General features: G+C 42.7%; 1 protein-coding gene across 1 annotated transcript in view; it reads left to right on the top strand.

Moving 5' to 3' along the window:
• The first annotated feature begins 753 nt into the window (after window positions 1–753).
• Window positions 754–27,978, top strand: part of GLP2R (glucagon like peptide 2 receptor) — a 71,247-nt gene continuing 44,022 nt past the window's right edge. Inside the window, exons 1-6 of the mRNA XM_028534660.2 lie at window positions 754–811; window positions 2,370–2,413; window positions 2,634–2,786; window positions 8,530–8,617; window positions 10,572–10,676; window positions 14,758–14,879. Coding sequence (XP_028390461.1) covers window positions 754–811; window positions 2,370–2,413; window positions 2,634–2,786; window positions 8,530–8,617; window positions 10,572–10,676; window positions 14,758–14,879 — 570 coding nt within the window. The remainder of the gene's footprint in view (window positions 812–2,369; window positions 2,414–2,633; window positions 2,787–8,529; window positions 8,618–10,571; window positions 10,677–14,757; window positions 14,880–27,978) is intronic.

Below are 27,978 nucleotides of genomic sequence, written 5' to 3'. Positions count from 1 at the left end.
AGTGTAAAGTTTACCATCTTAGTCATTTTAAGTGCACAGTCAGGTGCATTCACATTGTGCAATCAATCTCCAGAACCCTTTTCATCTCTCGAGACTGAACTGCTGCACCCCGGCAACACTCTCTCTCCATTCCTCCTCCCGGACCCTGGCGCCCTCCACCCCACTACCTGTCTCCATGAGTCTGATCCGTGAGTTTGATCCCTCTGGGCATAGGCGGAATTGGCCTTTTTATAAGCGGCTTATTTCACTTAGCTTGATGTCCTCAAGGTACATCCACATTTACTCAGGTCAGAATTTCCTTCTTTTTAAAGGTTGAATTATATCCCATTGAGTGGAGATAGCCTATTCTGTTCATCCAAACATTTGGTTTGTTTCCACCTTCTGGCTGTTGTGGAGGGTGTTGGTTTTTGATGGAAGGCCAGGGGCAGTTTGGGTGGGTTTCTGGGTGTAGCCTCTGACCCTCGCCTTTGGCATTGAGCAGGGTCCTCAGCCTTGGATCTGGGGAATCTCAAGACCTGCACAGCCTGTTCCCTGCCCAGCCCCACAGTAAGGGACTTCCTGTCCCAGGGGCCTGAGAGACTTGGGGTACAGGTGGCCTGCTTCAGGCCTACATGCTATGCAGAACAGGGCAGGCTGCTGGCCCCCCACATGGGTTCAGCATTCAGCACTATCCCAGAGCCTCAAAAACTGGCAGGCAGAGTCCCTGGTCCATCACTCAGGCCCTTGCAAAGGGGGCTGTCCAGGGCTGGTGCCATGAGGGAGACGTACGTTGCTTCTTGGACAGAGGACATTCGTGAAGCCATGAGGGCAGGTGAGTAGCAGAAGATTCCACGTGGCATCCAAAACATACAGGTTCTTGATTACATGGGAGACACCTCCTGCAGACCCCCAGGTAGAGGTGAGAATCTACAAGCCTGGGCAGCTAGGAGCAAAGGGCAGTGGCATTTGGGTTAAGCCTGGGGAAGGCTGAGGAGCTGTGCTGTCAGCCACTTAGGAGCGGTGTGCATTTGGTGTACCATGTTTTGTCACTCAGTGTCCTCCATCTGACTGTCAGAAAAAAGGATGTTTTCGAGGAAAAGAGATTAGATTGAATATTCTTACCAGGCAGGCATCTGAAGACAGCCTTGACTGTGCAGGCACAGAACAACTTTATAGCCACACTGAAAAGGATCGGGCCCACCCCTGGGCACTTTCATCCCTCCATGTCACGTCACCCTCCTCTCTCTTGTCCCAAAGAGGTGACCACATTGATTCCGGAGGTCGCATCATTAGAAGAGTCCCCTGTGGAGGTCTTTATTCATTATGAGCATTCATGGATGAGGTTTAAAATCTTGCCAAGTGGAGTTCTTAAGACTTCCAGGGGTTTATATTAAGTGTTTGATGCTCCTCTGTTTTTCTCCAGCTGTTCAGAATTCATTCAGATAAGTTAACCACGATGTGTTCCTATGGTTCAACTTGAATGGGACATGTTCTTTTTATCTCTTGCTGACCTGCATTTCATCCAGTCTGGATACATTCCCCTGGCCCTCCAGTTTGGGAGGCTGGGAAGGCTTGGAAGGGGGTGCGGGGAGCTGGACAAAGAGGTGGGATGAGAAGGGCCAAGCAGAGCCTTTCAGAGGTGCAGTGATGAGACTACCAGAGAAATGGAACTTGCCTTGAGGGTTAGGATAAGATAAGGCAACTGACCAAATAGCTGTGGTTAGTATCCTGGCTCTGCCACTTACTTGCTGTGTGGCCTTGGACTAGCAAACTAACCTCTCTGAACCTAAGTTTCTCAGCTGTCAAGTAGAAAAATATCACCCTCACAGGGGTATTTCGAGGAGGAATGAAACAGGATGTTGGGTGCAAAGCTTTTGTAAATGTGAATTGTGAAGAGGAAGTACAAATATGGTAGTTAGTAAGTGGCGGATTGTGTACTCCATAAAAGGCTCTGCCAGGTGGGCTGAACGACAAGTTCAGAACAAGTGGGCGACGGAGAGGAGTGCATGTTTGGCTTTTCAGCGTGTTGTTTTGCTATTATGTAGACAGAACTCAAGTCTCTGACTGGGTTTTTGCTTCAGACTGTGGGTCAGGAGCTGCTCTCCCTGGGGCTGGGCAGCTGTTTCTTGTGAAGACTTGGCACATCCAGGGCCCAGAGAAGCCTGGACAATCTTGGTGGCTGGGCTTAGGCTGGCCTGGACAACCTTCATGCCTTAAGAAGAAATGTCTCCCTTAAGGTGACACCCACCTCAGGACTGGCTCGAGAGGCCCATCCTCTCCCGCTGGCTGTTCATCCAAGGCTCGAACCCATGACTGTTGCACCCTAGTTTTGTGGATTGACCCAGGCCTCAAGGGTGGAACCTGCTGACCACCTTGCTTTTTCTCCTCAGCCTCTGCTGAGGATGTCCCAGAAAACACAGCTGACTCAGGGGAGGTCTGGGAAAAACCTCCCTGGCTTTGCAGGGGCTGGGTGGGGGCTGAGCCACTGCTAATGAGAAACTTTGGAGATTCAGTAGATTGGTCTAGACGCTCTTGACGTGGTGTGGAGAGGGTTTGTGCAAACATTTCCTCTCTGCACACAAAGAGGAATGCAAGAGGAGACCGCCTGTGGTACATCCTGGACTGTGAGACAAATGTGCCCCCACTTGTGAAAGTGCAGCAAGGAAGACGAGGCCGGTGCAGAGCAGGGCAGGGCCTGGGGTCCTTGCAGCCCAGGGGCCGGTCCTCTCCCCTCCCCCGGGATGTGCTCTCTGCAGCCCCCTGCTCGGCCCTTTCTCGCTCTGCTGCTTCTGGTTTCCATCAAACAAGTAAGAGCAGTTTTTATTATTACTATTATTGTTATTATTATCAGTTGTACATATTTTCTGATTATAGAAGAAATTTAGGCCTCTTGTAGGCAATTTGGAAAATATAAACGTGTATTAAGACAATGATTAACCATTATCGTGGCATTCAGATGTAATTACTGTTAATATTTTGGCATCTTTTCCTCAAATCCTTTTTCTATGCAGTTTTTTTCTTTTTACACAGCTGAAATAATGATGCACAAAACATTTTGTATCTTGGTTTTCCCTTTACATTATATTATGAGTATTTTCTCCTGTCAGTGCCAACCTTGGAAGTGTTGCTGCATGTGGCCTCCTGTCCACTTTCATCATGGTGTCAAGTGTGAGGATTTAGGTTGAATGGATGGTTGTTTTCTTTTGCTTTCCTTTCTCCTCCCTCTCCTTCCTTCCTTCCTTCCTTCCTTCCTTCCTTCATCCCTCCCTCCCTCCCTCCCTTCCTTCCTCCCTTCCTTCCTTCCTTCCTCCCTCCCTCCCTTCCTTCTTTGTTCTTTTTCTTTCTTCCTATTAAAAAAATATAGGATGCTTATTGTTTTAAGAAGTAAATGTGTGAAATCCAAAGAAGTGTAAATACAGACTAGAGCTCACTGTGATGCTACCACCCAGAGATGATCCTCATTCACATTTCAGGGCTCATACTGTCAGACATTTTTCTACCATTTATTTATATATAGTTATTTTTAAAAGTAACAAACAGAATCTTACTATATATCTTGCAACCTGCTTTTTTCCTAACAAAATTCACTAATAAAAAACACTGGCCAACATTGTTACTGCACACTTACCATGCATCAGGGCTGATGCCAGGCGCCTCCCTTATATGATCTCATGGCACGTTCCCAGCAGCCCTGTGGGGGGAGTCCTGTGAACCCCATTTTGCAGGAGAGAAAACTGAGTCTCGGGAGGTTGAACATTTTTCTATATCAGTAAATGTAGCCCCATGGCCTGAGGTTTGTGAGCTGCAAGGGTGTACTCTGATGTGTGCAACCGTCCTCTTTCACTGGGTGCTCCGGTAGCTTGTCTCACTCTCATCCAAGGAGCTGGAACCTTAGCTCCTTCCCTCCCCAAGGTTCTATTTTTATCCTGGGCCGTGATGTGAAGGACCCCAGCTCCATTCACCTGAGTAAGGAAGGTGCCTCGCAGCCTGTTTTCTCGTTCCTTTGATCCATGGGCAGGGTTAGTCCCTGGTTGCAGCCAGGGAATTCTAATCCCTCCCGCCCCCATGGATGAGGGCTGGGCTGCCAGGCCTCATGTGGTCACCTTATTTGGCTTTCTCTGGTGCTAGCCCAGGACCAAAAGGGCAGAAAGCCTCGACTGAATTTTCTGCATCCAAATTCTCTCCGAGGCAGCCTTGAAGCCCTCGTAGCAGATTGTGGATGTGAGCCCAATTGATGGTTTCATGGAATTCTTGCAGGGCGGCAGCCTCCTCTTGGTTAGTGACCAGAACATTTTTGAGGGCTGGTGGTCCTGGCCTGCCTCCTACTCCAGGACTTAACTGGTCAGTGGAGGGGCTATTGTCAGAAAGTTGACACAGAGCCCTCACCCTTGCTTCAGTTCTGTCTCATGTTAAAATAATGTATTCACCTAGTTATCTAGTTTTGTTTGCCTTCTGTCCACAACTACGCATTGATGGCTGATTAGGGGCTAGGTACTGCTGCAGAACTTTATACTTGTCCTAAATCACTTTGCTTAAACCCCACAATGAGCCTCTGAGAAACTTATTATTACTGAACCCATTTCACAGATGGGGAGATTAAGATTCACAGGAATTAAATAATCACCAGCGACCATGCAGCTCGGGAGCCATTACATCTCTGCAGGATATTTGAAGAACTGTGTTCTTCCTTAGCATTCCTTAGAAGCTGTTGACATATGAATATTTACATGTTAAGACAGCAGGCTCTGCAGTGCCTCTGGCCAGCTTAGACAGGGACAAAGTCACACCTTTACTCCTTCGCTTTGGTACTTGCATAATCAATAATGTGCCTGTTAGCATGGCCCCCCCCCCCCCCCTCTGCCACTTGGTCTGTTTTCAGAAGCCCTTGTCTCTGTCTGTCCTGCAGTGTGTCCATAATCCTGACAGCCCTCCTCCTGGTTCTCCAAATGTTTATATTATGAGGCTTTGTGTAGACTTTCATGGTGCATTTTGCTCGTAGATGCTTTCCCTGCATGGATTATAAATGATTGTGGTGTGTTTTCTGGCAGGAAGTCTTCATAAAAATTCACTTAATGAGAATTCTCAGGGATAGTTTTGTTTCTACATTTAAGCAGAGAAATAAGGCTTTGGTCTCCTTCCTCCCTCCCTCCCCCAACACAACTCATTTAAGTTAATTAGCAGTTGTTTTTTAAGGATATTCAAGAAATGAATTAGTGGTTCTTTCATACATTGCTGATGGTATTGTAAAGAGGTACATATTTATAAATAAAATTTTTTTTGGTAAGTATGCACAGTTTGGCAGTACATTATTAACTTCTTTAAAAATGTATACATTATGATGCAGCAATTCCAGTTTAGAGAATTTCTCTTAATAAAGATGTTCTTGAATGTTTATGAATATTTTCATTATAGCATCATTTATATTAGCAAATAGTTAAAACAACACTAGTCCCCAAAGCTAGAAAATTAAAAAAATAAATTATATCACATTTATCCCTAGAAAATTATATAGCTGTTAAAATGGTGTTTTAGAAGAATAGTTCTTGAAATGGAAATATATTCACAATATACCTTCTAGCAAAAAAGAGGCTACAGAACAATATGATTTCCTTTTTGGCTAAAATAAAAAAGAAAAGGAGGAAAAGGATGCTTGTGTGCAGAGATAATCATTTCTGATTTTTATCTTCTCCCTCTTTGCTTACCTATAATTTTAATTTTATTTACAATGAAGTGTAGTCCTTTCATTACAAATAATATTAGAAGATTTATTTGAAGAAGGTCAACAGAATGCTTTTTTCCCTATTTTCCTGAATCCCTTCTCCGTCAAGTTAGTTCTTGATGCTGTTACCTAAGCAAGAAGAGGATCAGAATCACGCTGGGCTTTTCCAGTTAGAAAACATCCACTTGTGGACCTCCTTTTTTCATAACTGTGTTTGGATCTGGCTGTGACTGAACTTGCATTTGCCTCTTGTGTATTTGGTGTCTTTACGACAAATACCTTGGAAGATAGTCTGAGTTTCGCCCTCCTAAACTGACCAAAGTTAGTGTTGCTTATGGTCTGTATTTTTTTCCCTTCTGTTTTTGAGCACACGGCCCTTAGTCCTGGCAAAGAGCAGGATGTAGGGACATGCCAGTCCAGGGACAACTCACATGTATGACACTGATTTTATTGTCTCTTCCTCAGCCAGATCCCAGTGAAGCCCCCAAGAATGCACATGGCGCTCTACCCAAGAAATGGTCTTCCTTTTGTGACTTGGCAGATTATGGAAGTTTACAATCTGTTTATCAACTTCTCTGCTAAATTTATAAGTCTAATATAAAGTTAGTTAGGTTCCCATTAGGATGTAAAATGGCCTAATGTGTTAATAAACTCTCATTTTCTTTCTTGGGCCGTAACACAGAGACATATATTATTAATGGAGATTCAAAACTCATTGGAAACTGAAACCAAGGGGTGAATGCCAATAATCTTATCATCATTATCACCATCATTATTATTTATTGGGTAATCCCATAGTCCCCAAATGGTGTGCTAAGATGCTCCAGGGCACTGCTGGGAATTCAGAGGGGTGCTCTCAGATATTTTAATTTTTCAAGGGAAACATCCATCTGTGACAGCTGTGTGGATTACCAGCTGGAGACAGTTCCTGGCTTCCACATTGTATCATGCTGGGCTACTTTTGGTGATATTGGGCTTTCTAAAGTTGCTGTCATGAAAAGAAAGTACTGCACAAAAACCAATGTGGAACAAAGGTGGTTGTGTCCAATCTGAGTCTTCGGTTTGAGAAATTGTTCAGTACCCAGTAGGTGCCAAGTTGTTGGGACATAAAATACTTATTAAGTTTTGGGGACTTACTTACTTAATTAGTGGGACTTGATATTTCTTTTGGCTGAGGGATGCTTTGCTCCAAATGTGCTAAAAATTGAGAGGGTTTGGGGCCCTCTAGTCTCATGATGATTATACCAGTCCTTCAAAAAGTTGGCTGTGTGGTTCTCTGGAAGAAATGCAAAGGAACTACTCACAGACCCCATTGTGAATGGTGTAGTACTGAGGGGTGGGGCAAGATGGGCAGAAAGGGTGAATTGGACTGATTACTCAGGAAGTGAAAGCTGGCTACCTGTCAAGCTGACAGATTTATTTTTTCCTTGTTGTTTTGTTTTGTTCAGTTTAGGGTACTGTGTGTGTATATGTGTGTGCTCGAATACTTTTAGGTGGAGTATCTTCCAATTTACAACAGGCTCCCCTGGCTTCTTGTTGCTAAACCTGTCCTACTTCATTCTTTCAGGTTCTCTACCTGGCATTCAATGGTGAGACATGACAAAGGCACAAAGCCAACTAATTAGTGGTTGATCTTAGCCCAGATCACATATTTAAACCATCCCATGTCCATGCCCTCTTCCCTGGCCCCACCCCACAGCTATGCCTCTGTTTCTTTATTGGGAAAATGAGGGAGAATGAGGACAGTAATTCCAGCTCTTTTCTAAGGTCTTGTATTCAGAGATTCATCCCCTTCAACTTCTCCCTAATGCAAATCCTGGCACACAATAAGTGCTCAATAAAAATGAGTAAACTGGAGAAGAAATTTCAGCCATCTTTTCTTTGTAATCCTCACCCAGGGATTTATTTATTGATTTTAAATAGAGAGGAAGTGGTGGGGGGATACAGAGAAAGAGAGAGAGAGAGAGAGAGAAACACTTATGTGAGAGAGAAATATCCATTGGTTGCATTCCATACATGTCCTGAGCAGGGATCAAACTGCAGCCTTTAGGTGTAGGGATGATGCTCCAACCAAATGAGCCACCTGGTCAGTGCAAAAAAAAAATTCCCTCTTAAGGCCAAAAGAAGTGGTACAGATATACAATTAGAAGTTGCTAGATAACTCAATTACCTGGAAGACCCAAAAAGTATATTCTGTATATCTAAGGTTCCATGGAATGAAGTAGTTAATGTCAGGAAGAAAAAAACCCCAAAGCCTCAGTTCAATAGCCGAGCATCTGTCTGCCCAATGTCTTAGATTCAGGACCTCCAGGCACTTGGGCAGGAGGGTGCAGACACCTGGGCAAGGTGGTGCAGACACTTGGGTGGGAGGGTGGGGGTCCCTAGGTGGGAAGGTTTGGGCCCCTAAGTGGCAGGGTGCAGGCCCCTGCCATTCCTCCAGTCTTCCTCTCACACACAATTGGGACTTCTTTGTGTGCTACTCCTCTCTTTGATATCCTCATGGTCTTAGAAGCATGCAACTGTTCTTCTGGTAGGGTGTGAAACTTCAGAATGAGTATTTTGTATCCTCTTGAAATGTCCACCTCATTCGAAGACTTTGAAAAAAACCTTTCATCATTGTATTAAAACCAATAGGATTAGATTATGGAGTAAATGTAAAATCCATATGTATCTTTCAAATAGAACTTAAGATGCCAAAGAAATTCTATTTCTTGGTTCAGCCACTATGGGCCCTGCAGTTGAAATGTTTGAGAACCATGGTATGAGATGATAACAGGGCCACTCTGGTGCTTGCAGCTGACTAGGGGGTCACCATGGTCTTCTCTGCTCAGATTTCAGGATCTCTCCTTCAGGAGACAACTCGAAAGTGGGCTCAGTACAAAGAGAAGTGCCTGAGAGACTTACTCAAAAAACCTTCTGGTAAGCACAAGTATTAGTTATTTGTGGCTGTGTAACAAGTGGTCCCAAAGCTTAGTGGCTTACACCATTAATAATAATAATTTGTGATCTCTCACGGTTTCTGTGGGTCAGGAATTCAGACCACGCATGTTGGGGATGGCTTGTTTCCACTCTACAATGTCTGGAGTTTAGTTGGAATACAATGGTTGGGGGTTGAAAACATCCCAAGTTTTTTGTTCATGCCCATCTGCTGGCTGACACAGGCTCTCAGGTGAGAGTTGAGCTGTGAATGTTGGCCGGGGAACTTCCACGGGGCCTCTTTGTCTGGCCTGGGCTTCCTCACTGCATGGTGGCTGGATTCCAAGAGCAAGATGACCAGAAGCCAGGTTGCCTTTTATGACCTAGCCTTGGAAGTCACCTCTGCCATGTTCTGTTGGTTATATAGTTACAAAGTTTTACCCAGGTTCAAGAGCAGAGACCCCACCTCTCATTACAAAAGAGCATGTGAGATGGGATGCATATACCTGTGGCCATCTTTGATAAAAAGCCATCTGTCACTGAGCATTTATCACCTAATCACATAATTTGAGCAACTGTGATAGATTGACCTGGCAATCTGTTGAGTGTGTGTGGGGCGAAGGGGGCAGCATCCTAGGTTCTATGACTAAAGCTGAATCATAACATTTCTCTTTCCCAAGTCTACACTAAGTTCAGAGCATTCTAGCAAATATGTTAATAGTTTGGTCAGTCCATGGCTTCTCCTGCCCACATACTGACTCATTGGGTGTGTCCAGATTCTTCCATTTCTTTTTTTTTTTTTTTTTTTTTTTAAGAAATAGAAGATTCCTTTTTTTTCTTTCAAAGAAAAAAAAGATAAGAAGCATTAGCTCCTTGCCTCTGGGCACTGGGGACTGTAGATAAAAGCTGGCCCCACCTTATTCTCCTGGTTGAGGAGACACCATAAACTTTCTGTCCCTTTTTCTGACCCAAAGGCAGTGCCCACCTTCAGGCCCACCCTTCCCCCTGTAACAACTCCTTCAGCCCAGCAGGCAGCAATCCCCACCTCCCCTTCGGGGAACCCTGTTTTCTGATGCCCCAGTGTGGCAGGCCCTCTTCAGCTGGAGCCACACCTGGAGCAGCTCAGGACCACTCACGAGAGGGTGCTGACACCTGGTGGCCAGGTCCACGAGGTGCCAGAGCCAGCTGGCACCTGGCTGGTCTGCATTTTCAGGGTCCCATTGCCCATAACATGACACTTCACCCTGAGTTCTAGCCTAACAGGGAGCAGATGGTAGGGGTGATGCTAGGTTCCCAGGAATGAGGGGCCTGTGAAGGCAGTTGAGATCCACCCCGAAACCCTTTCATTTGATTCTGGGAGGCCTACAAGGCTGGGGCTTATGTTTGTAGCTTCTCCTCATCACTCACTGGAGTTGGCCCAAGTATTGTATAATGATCAACAGATCAGCAGCGTTCAGACGCAGAACTATGACCAGGTAGTGCTTGTGTCAGGTACACATGACAAAACCACTGGTCCTCTTGCACATTTCACAGTTAGGGTGTTCCAGGTGTAATCAGTGAAGCCTTGACAATTATTTAGTTCATATGGAACATGAGGTGCTGGCTGAACATCCAAGTGTCCTCCTGACCCCCAGTTTCTGTGAGAGCTCATTTCACATAAAGTAAACCAAAACCAGAGTGACGTGTGCATTGACATAATTGACCAGACCACTGCCAAAGGTCTCGTGGTCTAGACAAAGCCACAGTGCTTGGGGCTGTGTTAAGCATTCTTGTCCCCTGCATGTTGTTCCTCGTCCTTGACCTGCCCCCAGGGCCGGATGCCCATGCGAGTCCCTGTGCAGGTTACTACAGCTTCTGATGCTGGGAGGGCGGGCTCTGGGCTCCCGCCGCCTCTGTCTCCATCCGTGGACCCCAGGCTCTGGTGGCGCTGTTCATTCAGCCCTTCTTCTCTCCACAGGCATATTTTGTAATGGAACCTTTGATCGGTATGTATGCTGGCCTCATTCTTCTCCGGGAAATGTCTCCGTTCCCTGCCCGTCATACTTACCTTGGTGGCGTGAAGGTAATGTCCCATTTTACCATTTTCTGACAGTTTCCTCAAAGGCTGGTCCCTCCGGGGTGGGACTGCCAGGGAGTGGATAGAGAAAGGGCCCCAATCAAGTGCTTTTCTCAAGCCTTCTCTCACCAAAGATGTCCTTCTAAGCTGCCAGGAATACACGTTCCTTCTTCTCTCTGCTTCTCTTATCTTCCTGCAATTCTTCTCTGCCTGGATGTTCTGTTAATAAAACGGTCCTCTTTTCTTTGAAATGGTGGAGTCCAGGCCTGGTTTCCATGGCATTGGCTGCGGTGAGGGTAAGAATTAGCACCGTGGTGCAGAGGAGAAAGAGGTGGGGGTGAGAGATGGGGATGCTCGCATCTAAGCAGCTTCGGCTTGTCAGGTAAAGAGGAAGGATGTCAAAACCACCCTTGCCATAGCGCTGGAAAGAGGTGCTATTGAATGGATGTTTTTAAGCCCATGGGGTGTGGATGGAGAGTTGAACCACTCAGCCCGCCCTGATCCTGCAGAAAGGAAGTGACTGTTATTTAGGACTTCGGGATGATTTCCCATCCCCACTTGCCCCAGCAACTCAGCCTCTTGGTTGTTTCACTGGAGGGAGAGAGAAACAGTTACTGCTTAGAACTCCTTTGCCTTTGACCAAAGACCCTGGACAAATGTAAGAGCAGGTAAAATCTTGAGAACTATTCTCAAGACACATAAGCAAGTACAAAGTTCCGGGCAAAACAATGTGAGAATGGGTGTCTGAGATGGTGAGGTGGTGATATTTTATATTTAACTTCAGTCCAAGGAATGATCACAACAGTTGGAATTTGGTTTCAGTTTTTTGAGGCCTCCAGTGCAAAGGGAGAATTTTGAAGGAAGACACACTTCTGGGTGGGAGTGCCAGTGAAACTGCCCTCTGGTGGGTCCACTGGGATCAGCCCAGGAGCCGTGAGGAGCAAGATTCACGGGAAGGTGGGAGGGAAGATACAAGGGAGCTTGCTGGGCAAGAGGGCGCAGCTCCGTGGGCAGTGAAGAGCACGAGACACAGAGTCAGGAGCCCTGGGGTTAGACCCCATCCCTCTGTTCTACACTCAGGCTTTTGGCAAATTGCCAGAGCCCTCGAAGCTGTAATAGCCAACTCCTAAGGTCATCTTGATAAATAAATGAGAAGGCACGCACTGAGTCAGCCACACGGTAGGGGCTTCCTAGATGGGGGCTGAGGCTGAGACTGAGTTCGAGTCCCTTAAACCTCTCTGGGTCTTTAAGGCCCCAAATGAGTGTGGACCCCTCAAGGGCACAGGGAGCAGACCACCGCCACCACCCAGCTCCACCATCTGCCTATTTTTTTCCCAGGCGCTGAACATAGAGGTCCATTGCACTTTAAGAGAAAAAGTGATCAGAAAGTCAAACTTACAAAGAAGTGGAGTTAAGGCTTAAAAAAATGAGTTGTGGGTTTTTAGAATGTACTGAGGGGACTGTGATTCACAGAAGGTGGGAAGTTGCTTTTCTACTTGATGTTTTGTGCACAAAATCTTTAGAGTCCAAATGGGTTCCTTCAGTGAAAGGAAAATGTGGAGCCAGGGGAGGGGTTTAGAGAAGAAGGGATGCAGAAGCATTCTTGTGAGATAAGATTAGAGGAAGGAGCATCCTGATATGAGAAGGGAGCTTGTGTAAGGGCAGATACAGGCTGTAATGGTGGATACAGCTGTAATGGTGGATACAAGCTGTAATGGTGGATACAAGCTGTAATGGTGGATATAGGCTGTGATGGCTTATACGACTAAGGATTGAGGTTGGGCCTGACTGGGCAGGAAATTGTGTGCTGCACTAAGGGTTCTGAACTTCCCTCTGTGAAGGAAGATTATGTGGAGCCACTGAAGGTGTTAAGGCATGAGAAGGACATAAGATTTGTGGTGTGGGGCGATGATGTTGGTTGCCTGTGGCCGTTGGATTGAGGCATGAAGGGGGAGGCCAGTCTGAAAGCTACTTCAGTGGCCCAGAAAAAGAGATGGTGAGGGATTGGCTTCAAGCAGAGGCAAAAGGAGAGAAGAGGGAAGAGTTTTAAAAAATACTGGAGGTAGAACAGTCAAGACTTGCCATTCGATGAAGTGGGAATTGAGCGACAGAGAGGAGTGGAAGGTGGAGGAGAGAAAAACATTCTCACATTCCACTTGCCCCCTAACATCCGTCATGTGGCTGGAAGCCAAGTCCTCTGCCCCTCTTCTCGCCCGCCTCCCCTCTCATCTTCACTCTCAGGTGTTGCTCCCCCATCTCCTCGACGGTCCCTGCCTCAGATCTGGCCCCCTTCCAACCACCTGCACAAAGTTCTCTGAAACGCACATCCAACCATGTTGGCCCATCACCAACACCCCTGAATGGTGCTCGAGACCTTCCATCACACGGCCCTGCTGACCTCTCTAGCATTTTTTCCCATCTCCACTCCAGCCAAATAAACAACTCCAGGCTCCTATATCTGCTCAGCCATTGCCACCCAGCACCTTGCCCATACATTTCTGTCTATAAATCCAACTTTAATCTACAGCTTGAAACTTCCATTCTTCTAGAAAACTTCTTGGATTACTCCCCACAAGTGCAATGACTCCCTGCCTTTCCGAGGCCTCTTATATACCCAAGTGATCTTCCACCTTAGCATTTACAATGCTCGATGACATTTTTATTTGCATGTCTCCTCCTCCTGCTAGACTTGGGGCTGTGCCTCTTTCATGTCTGCATCCCCAGCATAGAGCAGTTACGGCTGGCATGGAGGGTGCAGTGTCAGGTGATATGACTGTCATTCACCCATTCATTGGATATTTATTGAAGACCCATTGTGTGCCAGGCATTGTTTTAAGAGCTTAGGATATATTAGTGACCAAAAATAGAATAAAATTTCTCAAATGTGGGGCTCACATTTGAGCAACAGCCAAATAATAATCAAGAAACATCATTAGTAAGTATGGAGTGTGTTTGAATGTGATGTATTTTAAACAAGATGGGAGGGAAAGATGTGAGAAGTGGGAGTGAGCTTTGTGACAAAGGCATGTCTTGGTGACAACTTAAAAAGGAAGTAAGGGATTTAGCCAATAGGGGAAGAGTGTTCAGCAGGGAAGGAGTCAAGGAATACAAATTCTGCACTCTTTGGGCAGTACGCCTGCTGTGTTCCACAAAGAGCAGGGAGGCCCATGTGGCTGGAGCGAAGGGGAGAGAAGCAACAGGTTAGTTTCTGTCAGAGAGCACTGGGGCCGGACCTTCCAGGGTTTTGTGGGAGGCCACAAGGACTCTGACTTCTTTTCAGGGCCCTCGGATGATTCTGAATGAGGCGTGACATGATGTGACTGACGTTTGTCTCAGTTCATCCTGACTGCCAGGTTCTCTGTAGCCCATTAGTATTGAAGGCACTCACAATAATCTGGGTAAGAAGTAATGGGGTTCCAGGTAGGGTAACAGCAGGAGGAGAACAGCAATAAGGGACAATCCCTCGGGGGAAGGGCTCCTGGAAGAGATGTGACTGAGTCACACAGCAGCCATGTTGGGCAGAGCACTTTGCCTGTCACTTGCACACACAAACACTTTCACTTAATCCTCCCCCAAACTGAGGAGGGACAGTGCCATCCTTATCTGTAGCTCTGATGTAGGAGCCAGAAGACACAGAGAGTGGAAGGGCCAGGCCCAGGCCACAAAGCTGGGAAGAGGCTGAGCAGGCCTCCTCCACTGCCATCTGTTCTTCATGAGCGTCAGGCAGGGACGTGCCCTGGGACCTGGGACGAGTGCCCAGGGCCCTGGTGGGTGTATCCAGCTGGCCCGTGCCTTGGGGAGCTCACCTCTCCGAGTCCCTGGGGGCTGTTCTAACTCCAGAGACTTCAGTAAACACAGCGGGCCATTAGAGGATCATGGCTTCTTACAAAATGTTGAGGCTGTCCTGTTTTTCTTTCTGTCCCAAATAAACAGTAGGGATGTTAATGAGCCCCCCTCCCTGCCCCCACACCAAAGGGAAGTAAAACTCCTTTCCCCTGGGATTTTCCATGGCTCTGTGGCGAGGACCGGGCCCTGGGGAGCTGGCTGCGTGTTCTGACCTTTCCCTCAGAGCTGTGTTTACTTTCAGAGGACTCAGGAAGGGCCTACCGACGCTGCTTGGCTCAGGGCACTTGGCAGACGAAGGAGAACTCCACAGGTATTTGGCAGGATGACTCCGAATGCGCTGAGAACCACAGCTTCAAAGAAAACGTGAGTGTGCTGGGCTCAGTGAGAATAAGCCCCAGGGCCGAGCCACTGTTTCCCCGGGCCCCTACCCTCCACCAGGACCCCCACCCTCCACCAGGACCCCCATCATCCACCAGGGCCCTCCGTGGCCCAGTGGCTTTAGGGCCCACACGGAGAGCTTTCCCACAGCTTCTCTGCCTCAGACTCACCCAGGGGAGACTCAATCACACCAAACAGCACCCCCTGTGGCAGCCACTGAATGGCTTCTACCTCAAGGGTGAAAGGTGACCCCCTAAGGGAATCCAGCTTCTCAGCCCTGTCCTAGCCTTTTCTTTGAGGTCCCTTCTGCCTGGAGCAGCTCTCCCCAGCTCTTTTGTGGCTTCTCCTCATTGTTCAGGTTTCAGTTCAATGCCTCCTTCAAAGCGAAGTCTTCCATGACCACCCCATCAAGAGTGGTATTCTTGATCACTTTCCACCACGCCCCGCCAATGCTTTGACAAACTCCTGTGTTTGCTTATTTGTTTTCTAGCCCTCATTAGAACATGCACTCAACGGTAGCAGATGTGTGTGCCAAGCTCAGGGTTTTCAAGCTGAGGGTTGCAGGCAACAGCCGAATTTTCTGCTCAGACTCTTTGGCTCCTAGCTGTTCATACCCAGACCTTTCACCTCCCTGTGACCTGGCTTCCCCATCCATAACATTTATTGCATGTGGTTGCTGTGAGGATTTAATTAAATAGACACACAAGTGTTAATAGATATGCCATTCTTCGGAAAGAACCTGACCCCCAGTTGGCATGCCTATGTAGCAGTGACTGCTTTGTGACCAGGACCCAGCAGAGCAGCTCAGCACAGGTTTGCTTCAGACTCCTATTCACTTGTTTTCACCAGGTGATCCAGGTGCAATCCCCACAGGCATGGCTATTCTCCCCAAAGACCTCCTGTGTGTACAGTCCCACCCACCTTCCTTCAAAGTGAAATGCAAAAGGCAGCCTGGACAGAGGAAAAGGTGTTTGGGAATTGGGCAGATATCTAGGGCCGTATCTTGGTTTCTTTCAGATGATCAGGCATGAAGTGCCTACTGTGTCCTAGATTTTTGCACTAGCCACTGGAGCTTTGAGTCTCTGGTGATATAGGGACAAGGTGGAGACCTCTAGGGATGCCACCTTAGGGAGTTAGGACTTTGCACAGTTGGAAAGGGAGGGACATAACTCTGAATAGGCTTCAAAAGGATTGCTCTGGCCAGTCAGAGGGAAGGGCCAAGAATGGGCCAGGCTAGAGGCAGAGTAGGGAGAGCAGGCAGGAGCCACTCAGTCACTCAGCCCAGATAGGGAGAGACCACCAGCAGGATGGAGGGAAGTAGGAGGCTGGGTTTGCAGGTTTCTGAGGAAGGAAATAGTATGACCAGATTCTGGGAGGAGGTTGAAAAGGTAGAGTCAAGGGCAAGAGAAAGCTCAGGTTGGCTTGGGTCCCTAAGGAGCTTTGAAATGCCCCTCATTGAGACTGGGGACACAGGAAGAGTCTTCCCCTTCACCTGTCCTGGGTTCTGGATATTTCACTATCACTACAGAATTCCTTGCCCTAACTCGAGACTGCAAACTGCACCCTGTCCCCTGCCCCAAGTAGTGGCTCACTTCTTTCAGAATTTAATTGGATTTTGACATTTGCTTTAGCTTTCCTAAGTCATTTTAATATTTTCCCATCAGACGTTAAAGATATTTCAATAAAGTTAGGGGATGTGGGGGGAGGTAAGGAGTTTAGGTTCAGGAACACTAACTGTGTGACTTTAAACCATATAACTTCTTTCCAAGCATCCACGAAGTGGGGTCGATAATGCCAACTTTGCCTAGGCCGGTGGTGAGGCTTGAGGGAACAGTGGGTGCCACGTCCTGGCACCCCCTCAGCATTGCATAGTTATGATTATTGCATTTCATCTCCTCAGAATGTCTCCTCTGGTCCCTGACAAACTCAATTCTTTCCCTTCCTGGGCCTCTCTCTACTCCACTCTGAGGGCAATGGTCACAGTCCACTTGTCATTATGAGTTTTTGGTGTCTGAGGATGGCTTTTCTGATGTGGCTTCTTTAGGTTTATTTTTAAATATACAATATTTTATTTGACTTTCAAAAATAAAAAAATAATTTTCTGTGAAGATACATATGAATATGTAAAATTTTATGCCTTTGATTAAAATATTAATCAAAGGTCTCTTTAGACCTTTGATTAATTTCAATACACTTTTATATTTTAAGCTGCAGTAATACATTTAAGATATCAGATGCTTTAAATATTTTAAGTATCTTAAATAGGACAGGCAAATCTTTAATTCTTAAATAATTCTAGTCCATTGAATGTACCAGGTTTATCTGGTGAGTCTTAAACTTTCTTAAATAAGTCAATTCTATTTTCAATTTAAACTTAAAGTCAAGTACTTATTGACATATTTCATAATGGAGCCACAATACCAATTCCGATATTCTAACATGCCATATTCTCTAAGAAGTAATACCAATTACATATAGATTGTCAAATACTTTTAAAAGCCTCTATATGAGGGACAAATAGAAGGATGAACATGGGATGAAGCCAAGTGAAGTGTTGATGGTAGCGTCTAGGTGGCGGGTATGCAGGTGTTTGTGAAATTCCTTTAACTTCACTGTATGTTTGGCCTTCCTGGTTGTGGCTCACTTCCATTAGAACCTCGTGGGAGTTGACATGCCCTTGGCTTTCCTAAGTGTAATATCTTCCCATCAGGCATGAAGAGCCTTCCACAGGATCCTTTAAATCCACAGAGAATTCTTTCCAAACCTCTTTTTAACCTTATTACTTGATTTGACAGAATTCTGTGTTTTTTACATAGTTTTACCATATGACAGGTCACACTTAAAGGAATTAAAATGATGCCTGTGGCTGACCTGGATTCAGCTTATCTCAGGTATTTGTCTGACTTTCATCAGGACACTAGACTTATGCTAATTGCATGGCTTGAATTAGGCAAGTCGCAAGTATTTATCTTCCCTCCTGCACTAAGCTGCTCGAGAACAATGACAAAATCATAGTTCTAGGTGAATACCCATCATCCCCTGGCCTAGTACTGGGATGGATGCACAAAAGCCTTTGCACACAGTGGGCACTTAGTACATACTGAGTAAGTGGTTTCACCGATTCTGAGTCAATGGGTCTGTAGTGGAGCCTTGGCATTAGTACTGGTACTGAGTTTCCCAGGTGATTCCAATATGCAGCTGAGGCTGGGACTGAGGCCTTAGGGAGGAACCTGCCAGGATGTGCGAGAGGCCTGCTGCTTCCTCTGGGCTTAGGTCTGCAGTGGCCCATATCAATGGGCAGGGACAAAAAAACAAGATTTGAAAACTGCACTTTCCAAGACAGAAAGTAAAGATTTCTCTCTTTAGAAAAGTGAGGACAAGGGCATTGCCTCCTCCCCTCTGCAAATGGCCGTGTTTCAAAGAATTCAAATGTTTAAAAATAATAATAAAACCAACTTCTGGACATGTTTACCTGTGTTTGTAATAGAGGGTTGAACTTTTGCCCAAAAAGGGCTAGCATTAGTAAATCTTTGCCCTTCAGAGTTTTGGCAAACAAAATATGTTATGTTCTCCCAAATGACAATACACTGGGAGTTCTTAGCACACTAAATGGTACCTTTTAAAGAGATCACGTGTGTGCACATGCATAAGTATTAACAAGTATGTTTGGATTTCTTGGTACAGTATTGTGCGTAGTAGTGTTTAAATAAATTATCTTGTCTTACTTCAAGCTGATTTTCTTTGCCCTTATACAAGTTCTTTCTATTCTCAAATACAGAATTTAATTACTATGTTATAATTTTAATACATTTAATTTTAATGATAAATTTTAATTTTCAATATAGCCTAGAATACATACATATAGATATATATCTATTTTTCCAATATTTTATTTTGAAATATCCAAACATAGAAAAGTTAAAAGAATAATACACACTCATAGATCCACTATATAAATCTGTTAACATTTTGCCACATTTCCTTTCTCTCTTTTTGAAATATTTAAAAATAATTTGCTGATATCATGAGATTATGCCCCTAAATATTCATCAGGTACTTTCTAATTTTAAGAACATGATTACATATAACTACAATGCCATTGTTTCAACTAAATGAAATTAACAGTGATTCCATCATATTAACTAATGTTTCATCCATTTTCACATTTCCCCAGTTGTTCTCCCCCTGCCCCTGCCCAATTTTTTATAATAGCTTTTCTACCCTGGACCAGGCTCTGATCTAGGTTCATATGTTGCATTTAGTTTTATATCACTTCAGTGTCTGTTAATGTAGAACAATGCTCCTACTCCCTCTCCCTCACCAATGACATTGGCTTTTTGAAGAGACCAGAAGAACTTTGCTATAGAAAGGCACACAATCTAGATGTGTTTGACTGTTTCCATGGGTTACCATTCAACGCACTTTTCTGTCTTCTTTATTTCCTGTAAGCTAGAAGTTAGATGGGATTCAAATGAATACTCGCAGGTGCTGTGTGTAACATCTCACCAGGAGTCCAAAATGTCAGGGGTCACACTATAATGATATAACATTTGATGATGATATAATGATGTTACATTTGATCACTTGGTTGTTAAAAAAATTTATATATATATAAATTTTTAAATATATATATCCACTTTAAAATGGAACCTGTGCTGCCATGCCAGAGAACTGCTTTGCAGGTCTTGTGCCTCAAATGTCTGGAATGATAAAATAGGGCAAAACAACCTTTGAACTGGGCCTAAAGCAACATGGTGCCCTAAAGAACCATTTGCAAAGATAACAAGAAAGCAGTTATTGTGGCTACTGGATTGATAACTCCTCGAGTGAAAAGTTTTTTAAATGTTAAAAATTAGCATCACTATGTTATATTATCTGCACCAATAGAAATGTCTTCCTTCTTTTTTTGACATTAAATAACTTTTTATTTTTCAATTACAGTTGACATACAATATTATATTAGTTTCAGATGTACACCCCAGTGCTTAGACATTATATAATTTACTAAGTCATCATCCTGATAAATCTCATACCCATCTGACATCACACATGCTTATTAGAATATTATTGACTATATTCCCTGTGCTGTACTTTACATCCTTGTAACTATTTTGTAACTACTGATTTGTATTTTTAGTATAGTTTATTATTATGCTTATAGCTGTCCCAATTTTTGTATAGCTGCCCTACATGCCCCCCACCCTCCAGCATCCCCCCCTCCCCTTAGTTCATGTCACTGGGTTGTACATGTCTTTGACTTCTCTATTTCCTTACCCCACCCGTCTATTTTATGCCTACCAATTATGCTTCTTATTCTCTGTTCCTTTCCCCCTCCCATTCTTTCCCTCCCTCTCCCCACTGATAACCCTCCATGTGATCTCTCTTTCTGTGATTCTGTTCCTATTCTAGTTGTTTGTTTAGGTTTATTTTTTGTTTTTTAGGTTCAGTTGTTGATAGGTGTGAGTTTGTTGTCATTTTACTGTTCATAGTTTTTTATCTTTTTCAATTTCTTAGATAAGTCCCTTTAACATTTCATAGAATAAGGGCTTGGTGATGAAGAACTCCTTTAACTTGACCTTATCTGGGAAGCACTTTACCTGCCCTTCCATTCTAAATGATAGCTTTGCTGGATGGAGTAATCTTAGATGTAGGTTCTTGCTTTTCATGACTTCGAATACTTCTTTCCAGCCCCTTCTTGCCTGCAAAGTTTCTCTTGAGAAATCAACTGATAGTCTTATGGAACCCCCTTTGTAGGTAACTGTCTCCTTCCCTCTTCTTGCTTTTAAGATTCTCTCCTTATCTTTAATCTTGGCTAATGTAATTATGATGTGCCTTGGTGTGTTCCTCTTTGGATCCAACTTCTTTGGGACTCTTTGAGCTTCCTGGACTTCTTGGAACTCTATTTCCTTCACCAGATTGGGGAAGTTTTTCTTCATTGTTTGTTCAAATAAGTTTTCAGTTTCTTACTCTTTCTCTTCTCCTTCTGGCACCCCTATGATTTGGATGTTGGAGCACTTAAAGTTGTCCCAGAGGTTCCTAAGCCTCTCTTCATTTTTTTGAATTCTTGTTTTGAATTTTGAACTCTTCATTCTTTTCTGATTGAATGTTTCTTTCTTCCTTCTGGTCCAAACTGTTGATTTGAGTCCCAGTTTCCTTCCCGTGACTGTTGGTTCCCTGTACATTTTCCTTTATTTCACTTTGTATAGCCTTCATTTGTTCCTTCATTTTGCAACCAAATTCAATCATTTCTGTGAGCATCCTGCTTTCCAGTGTTTTGAACTCTGCATAGGTTGTCTATCTCACTCTCACTTAGTTCTTTTTTCTGGAGCTTTGATCTGTTCTTTCGTTTGGGCTATATTTCTTTGTCTTGGAGCACATGTTATGTTGTAAGGGGCAGAGTCTTGGGGATTTGCTGGGGTAGGGCAACCCACGTCACTGCATAGTTGTAGGGGTGGGGTCAGAGAGGGAACAATGCTGCTTAGTTGGCTCTCATCCCACTTTCAGTCACTTCTCTCACTTCTCATGAGTAGATTGTACCCTTTCAGGTGCTGATTCCCAGGTGGATTGGTTTCTGTATGTTCTAGGATCTAATAGGCCTCTCCAAGGAACTCTCTTGTGAGACTGAGAGTTTCTCTCACCACCACAACCCCCACAGAACTTTACAGCCAGAAGTTTTGAGTCTTTAATTTCCTGGTCAGCCAGCCCCTGCCTCACCAGCATGGTCCGCTGTTTTGCTGCGGGTCCTCTTCGGCAGGCTGCCCGTCTCTGCCCCTCCTACTGGTCTAGATGAATATTTCTTTAACTCCTTGGTTGTTGGAGTTCCGTGTAGTTTGATTTTTCTGGCAGTTCTGGTTGTTTATTATTTTTAAATTGGTTGTTATCCTATTGGTTGTGCGAGGAAGCAAAGTGTTTCTACCTACACCTGTATCTTGGCAGGAACTTTCTTTTTTTATCATTTTTTATTGTTATTCTACTATAGCTGTCCCAATTTTCCCCCTTTGCCCTCTTCTGTCCATCCCACCCCCTACTCCCACAGTCAATCCTCACACTATTGTCCCTGTCTGTGGGTCATTCATATATGTTCTTTGATTAATCCCTTCCTCTTCTTTCCACTACTAAAACTCTTCCCCCTCCCTTCTGGTCACTGTCAATCCGTTCTACGTTTCCATATCTTTTGTTCTATTTGTTTGTTTATTTTGTTCATTAGATCCCTCATACAGGTGAGATCATGTGGTATTTGTTTTTCACTGACTGGCTTATTTCACTTAGCTTAATATTCTCCAGTCCAATTCATACTGTCACAAAAGTTAGGAGTTCTTTCTATCTACTGTGTACTATTCCATTGTGTACATATACCTCTGATTTTTTTTTTTTTTTTTATCCACTTATTTACTGATGGGTGCTTAGGCTGTTTCCAGCACTTGGTTATTGTATATAGCACTGTTATGAACATGAGGTGCATAAGTTTTTTTGAGTTGGTGATTCAGGATTCCTAGGGTATATTCCCAGTAGTGTAATCATTAGGTCAAAAGGCAGTTTCATTTTTAGTTTTTTGTGGAAATTCCATACTGTTTTCCATAGTGGCTGCACCAGTCTGCATTCCCATCAACAGCACACTAGGGTTCCCTTTTCTCCACATCCTCACCAACACTTGTTTATTGATTTATTAATGACAGCCATTCTGACAGATGTGAGGTGATATCTCATTGTAGTTTTGATTTGCATCTCTCTGATGGCTAGTGACATCGAGCATCTTTTTATATATCTATGGGCTATCTGTATGTCTATCTTGGAGAAGTGTGTATTCAGGTCCTTTGCCCATTTTTAATTGGATTGTTTGTCTTCCTGGTTTTTAGTCAGGTGAGTTCTTTATATATTTTGGAGATCAAACCCTTGTTTGATGTATCATTGGCAAATATGTTCTCCCATACAGTCAGTTCTGTTTTATTTTGATGATGGTTTCTTTAGCTGTGCAGAGGCTTTTTAATTTGATGTAGTCCCATTTGTTTATTTTTCCCTTTATTTCCCTTGCCCTAGGTGATATATCAGCAAATATACTGTAATGTGGGATATTTGAAATTTTCCTGCCTATGTTTTCCTTTACAATTTTTATGGTGTCATGACTTATATTTAAATCGTTTATCCGTTTTGAATTTATTCTGGTATATGGTGTCAGTTGGCGGTCTAGTTTCACTATCTTTTTGTACATACCAGTCCAGTCATCCCAAAACCATTTATTGAAGAGGCTATTTTTGTTCCATTGTATGCTTCTGCTCCCTTTCTCAAGTATTAATTGACCAGAGACATGGGTTTATTTCTGGCCTCCCTATTTTGTTCCATTGATCTATGTGTCTGTTCTTATGCCAGTACCAGGCTGTTTTGATTACAGAGGCCTTGTAGTATAGTTTGATATCAGGTATTGTGATTTCTCCTACTTTTTTCTTCTTTCTTGATATTGCTGAGGCTATTTGGGGTCTTTTTTATTTCCATATAAATGTTTGAAATATTTGTTCTAGGTCTCTATAATATGTTGTTGGTATTTTAATAGGAATTGTGTTGATCTATAGAATGCTTTGGGTAGTATGGACATTTTAATGATGTTAATTCTTCTAATCCGTGAACATGGTGTATGCTTTTTTAAAAAATATATTTTATTGATTATGCTATTACAGTTGTCCCATTTTCCCCTTCACTCTCCTCCACCCTGCCCACCCCTTTCCACCCACATTCCCCCCCTTTAGTTCATGTCCATGTGTCATAAGTTCTTTAGCTTCTACATTTCCCATACTATTCTTGCCCTCCCCCTGTCTATTTTCTACCTATTGTCTATGTTACTTATTCTCTATACCTTTTCCCCCTCTTCCCCCCCCCCACTCCCTTGTTGCTAACCCTCCATGTGATCTCCATTTCTGTGGTTCTGTTCCTGTTCTATTTGTTTGCTTAGTTTGCTTTTGTTTTAGGTGTGGTTGTTACTGTGAGTTTGATGTCCTTTTTTGCTGTTCATATTTTTTACCTTCTTTTTCTTAGAAAAGTCCCTTTAACATTTCATAACATAAGGGCTTGGTGATGATGAACTCCTTTAACTTGGCCTTATCTGAGAAGCAGGTGTATACTTTCATTTATTTGTGTCTTCCTTAATTTCTTTCTTCAATGTTCTATAGTTTTCCATGTACAGGTATTTTACCTCCTTCATTAAATTCATTCCTAGGTACTTTTCCTTGTTGCTATAGTAAATTGAATATTTTCCCCCTAGTTCCTCTTTCTGATATTTCATTGTTGATGTACAAAAATGCCATTGTCTTCCTTTCTTTCATTTAATTGTTCCCCTTCCCTTCCTTATAAATACCCATTGCCTTTGTCTCCTAATCAGAACACTATTTAGGCTTCTGCCTTAAATCAGTGCATCCAGAAGAAATATTATTTTGAACACAAATAGATGTTTATTACCTCTCACTTTGAAAGGTCTTTTTTTTTTTTAGGTTAGCATATCAAATGTAGCAATAGCCAGATGTCTCCAAAGTCAAGACATGTTTCTCCTTTTGTGTTTAGTCAGTAACTGGTGGGGTGATACTTTGTACCATGTGTCTACCTTGTTCACTAACAAATCTTCATCAGTGTTCTAACCTGCATGGGTGATGCTTGCTTGAATTGATTCAAGCTCAATCATTCCTTCCAGATTTACTAGGTGGTAATCTTCAGAAAAGAAGTCCTCTTCCTTTCCCCCCCTTCCTTTTAAAACATCACGGTGGACTTACAGATTGTTTTGTTCACTTATGCTCATTCTTTTTTATGAAATATTTTTTTCCTAGGTTTAGTAAAATCCCTTTCTTCAAACTGGTTCTCATGTCCTTTTGTTATACTCCTATTAGTTCTTGAGCACTTCCTTATTTTCTGGCACAAGGAGATGGTCCAAGCTCATCTTGTGTTTTCCCTGTTCCTCGCACAAATCAGCTGTTACTTCTAAGAATCCTGGATTGTTGAAGTGGAAGATGGTATTTGAAACAAGATCGCAGTGTTCGCTGTGCTCATTGCCATGACTTCTAGTTCTAGGACCTTCAGTGTATAGACTTAGAAAAAAGCACTTTTAAAAATTAAGACTTCATATTGATAATTCTGATTCAATTTTAGCAGTTAGCATTTTTTATCTTCTTTTACTTTGTATTCTATATCTTTTTTCTTTCAGTGAAAATTTTCTTCCAAATAACATTACCATAATTATGTATTTATCCATTCTTAAAGTACATATAAAATAGTTTCAACCTTAATATTAAAATTGCCACTAAAAAGATAAACCTACTTGGTAAAGTTTCAGATTTCTTTGAAACTCTTTATGTCCTTAGACTACATTCTTTATGTGGTCATGTTATTAATTGGATATGCAGTTTTGTTTATTTGTTTCTATTTGTACTAAGAGTTTGCCTTTTCATTATCCTGTCTTTAAAGTTTTTAAATAAATAAAATATTGGCAAGGGTTGAAAGGTGACACTATATAAAAAAGTGTACTGAGAGAAATCTTACTTTAACCATTGTCTCTAACCGCGTTTCTACCTACTCTCTATAGATAACCACTTTTATTATTTTCTAGTTTATCTTTTCTCTCTCTTTTCTTTTTCTTTACCATTTATCAAATTGTAATGTATACCTTACATTTCTTTTTGAAAAACTAAGCAAATATATAAAAATGTTCTTTCCCCATTTTTCTTACACAAAAGACAAGATACCAGGTACTCTATTCTGCATCTTTCTTTTTTCACTTACAATATGTCCTGGAAATTATTCTATATCAGTTTCTAGAAACAGTTCTCTCTTCATTTTTTTCTTTTACATCTGCATTGTACTCCACTCTCTATATTTTGTTTGGTTTATTCAGCCACTGTCCTATGGTCATTTGGGTTATTTCCTATTTTTTATTACTCATGATGCCACCTTGAATAATCTTATATGTGTGTGTTGGTTCATATTTGTGGTGGTGTATTTTTTGGAAGATTCCTAGAAATGGAATTGCTGTATTAAAGGTAGATGCTCATATTATTTGTCAGATATTGTGAAATCTGCCCCCCACCACGGAGGTTGTACTCTTTTGCCCTCCTTTCAGCACTGTTTGAGAATGCCAATTTGCCTGGTGGATGCATATTACATGCTGATTATGAAGCATTTTATAAAGATATCTAAGTGACTTCAGATTCACCTACTGGTAGTGAGAGCAAGCTGGAGATGATCTGGGTGTTCTGAGACCTCTGTGAAAGTGGGCAGGTTTGGGGAGAGCCCTGAAAGTAGAGGACAGTTTAAGAAGCTTTTCTAACGGAGTGCAATTAAACCAACTGTCCCAGCTGGTGCTCATCCATAGCCTCTTGCCCAAACCAATTCAATACATATCTTTCTTGCTTCTGATTGCTAGTATATATTTTTTCTTCTGGTTTTCTGGTTCTTGTAGCCCACTCTGTCATCTGAAAGGCAGGCCAGACATGCTGGGGAGCTCATGCCCCGACCCTGGAGTAGCCTTCAGAAGGAACACTGGCCTGCAGACACTTTCACTTTGGCCCAGGGAGACTGAGTCTGAACTTCTGACCTCTAGAACTGTGAGACAATAAATCATGTTGTTTTAGCCTCCAAATTTGTAGTGATTTGTTATGGCAGCCACAGAAAATAAATATGAAAGGGCACCTTTAAAAAGTTGCAGCTGACATCATGCTAATTGGTGAAAGAATAAGTGCTTTCTCCTAAAATCTCTAACAAGGTAATAAGTTCACTCTTTCCACTTCTATTGAACATTGTACTGAAGGTCTTAGATAAAGCCATAATGCAAGAAAAGTAAATAAAAAAAATGCAGAGTTTGGGGAAAAACAAGTAAAAATGTTATTCACAGACAACATGATCATCTATGGAAAATCCCACCACTGATGCTAATAGACGAGCTCAGCAATGTTGTGGGCTACTGATCAATGTATAAAAACAGTTGTATTTTTGTATAATAACAATGAGCAATTAAAAACTAAAACTAAGAAAACAATATTACTTATAGCAGCATTAAAAATACAAAACACATATGGGTACATTTGACAAAAGATGGACAACCCCCATATACTGAAAACTACAAAGCTTTGTGGAAAGAAATTTTTAAGAATCTAAATAAATGGAAGGATACACTATGGTCATGGACTCTAAATTGATCCATAGTTTTGATGTAATCCCCATCAAAATCTCAGCACATGTTTTTAAAGGAACTGACAAGCTGATTCTAAAATTTATATGGAAATGCAAAATACCTAGAATAGCTGAAACAAACTTGAGAAAGAACAAAGGTGGAGGACTAACATTAACTGATTTTAAGACTTATTGTACTATAAAACTACAGTAATTGAGCCAGCACAATATTGACCTAAAGATAAATATAAGAATAATGAACTATAATATGGAGTCTAGAAACAGGCCCACACATATAAATGATGATTGGTTTTTAACAGCAGTGCCAAAGCAATTCAATGGTAAAGAATAATCTTAGCAACAAATGGTGCCAGAACAACTGGATATAAAAAACAACTTCTATCTTCGCCTCACACCATGAATACAAATTAACTAGAAATAGACCACAGACCTAAATGTAGGAGCCCAATCTATTAAACTTCTAGGAAAAAAAGCATGAAGTATAAAAAAAGTTGATTAATTGGACTTAATCAAAATAAAAAGAACTTTTGCTCTTCTACAGACACCTATAAAAAATAAAAAAGCAAGTCACAGAATGAGAGACAATACTTGCAAAACACATATCTGACAAGAGGTTTACATCTAGACTATATAAAAAACATTCACAATGCAAAATTAAGACAAACACTTCAGTTTAAAAGACGGCTGAATATTTGAACAGATACTTCACCAAATAAGATATACAGATGGCAAATAAACACATGCCATGATTCTCAACATCATCGGTCATTAGAGGAGTGCAAATTAAAACCACAGTAAAATACTACTACACACCCATTAGAATGGCTAAAATCTAAAAGACTGATTATATGAAGTGGTAATAGAATTGAGAGCAGCCGAAACTCTCGTACATTGCTGGTGGGGATGTAAATTGCTACAA

This window comes from Phyllostomus discolor, chromosome 8, assembly GCF_004126475.2.
Source record: "Phyllostomus discolor isolate MPI-MPIP mPhyDis1 chromosome 8, mPhyDis1.pri.v3, whole genome shotgun sequence".
In the NCBI taxonomy this organism is placed as follows: Eukaryota; Metazoa; Chordata; class Mammalia; order Chiroptera; family Phyllostomidae; genus Phyllostomus; species Phyllostomus discolor.
Note: the sequence above shows the minus strand (reverse complement) of the source record. Positions and strands in the feature narration are given on the sequence as shown.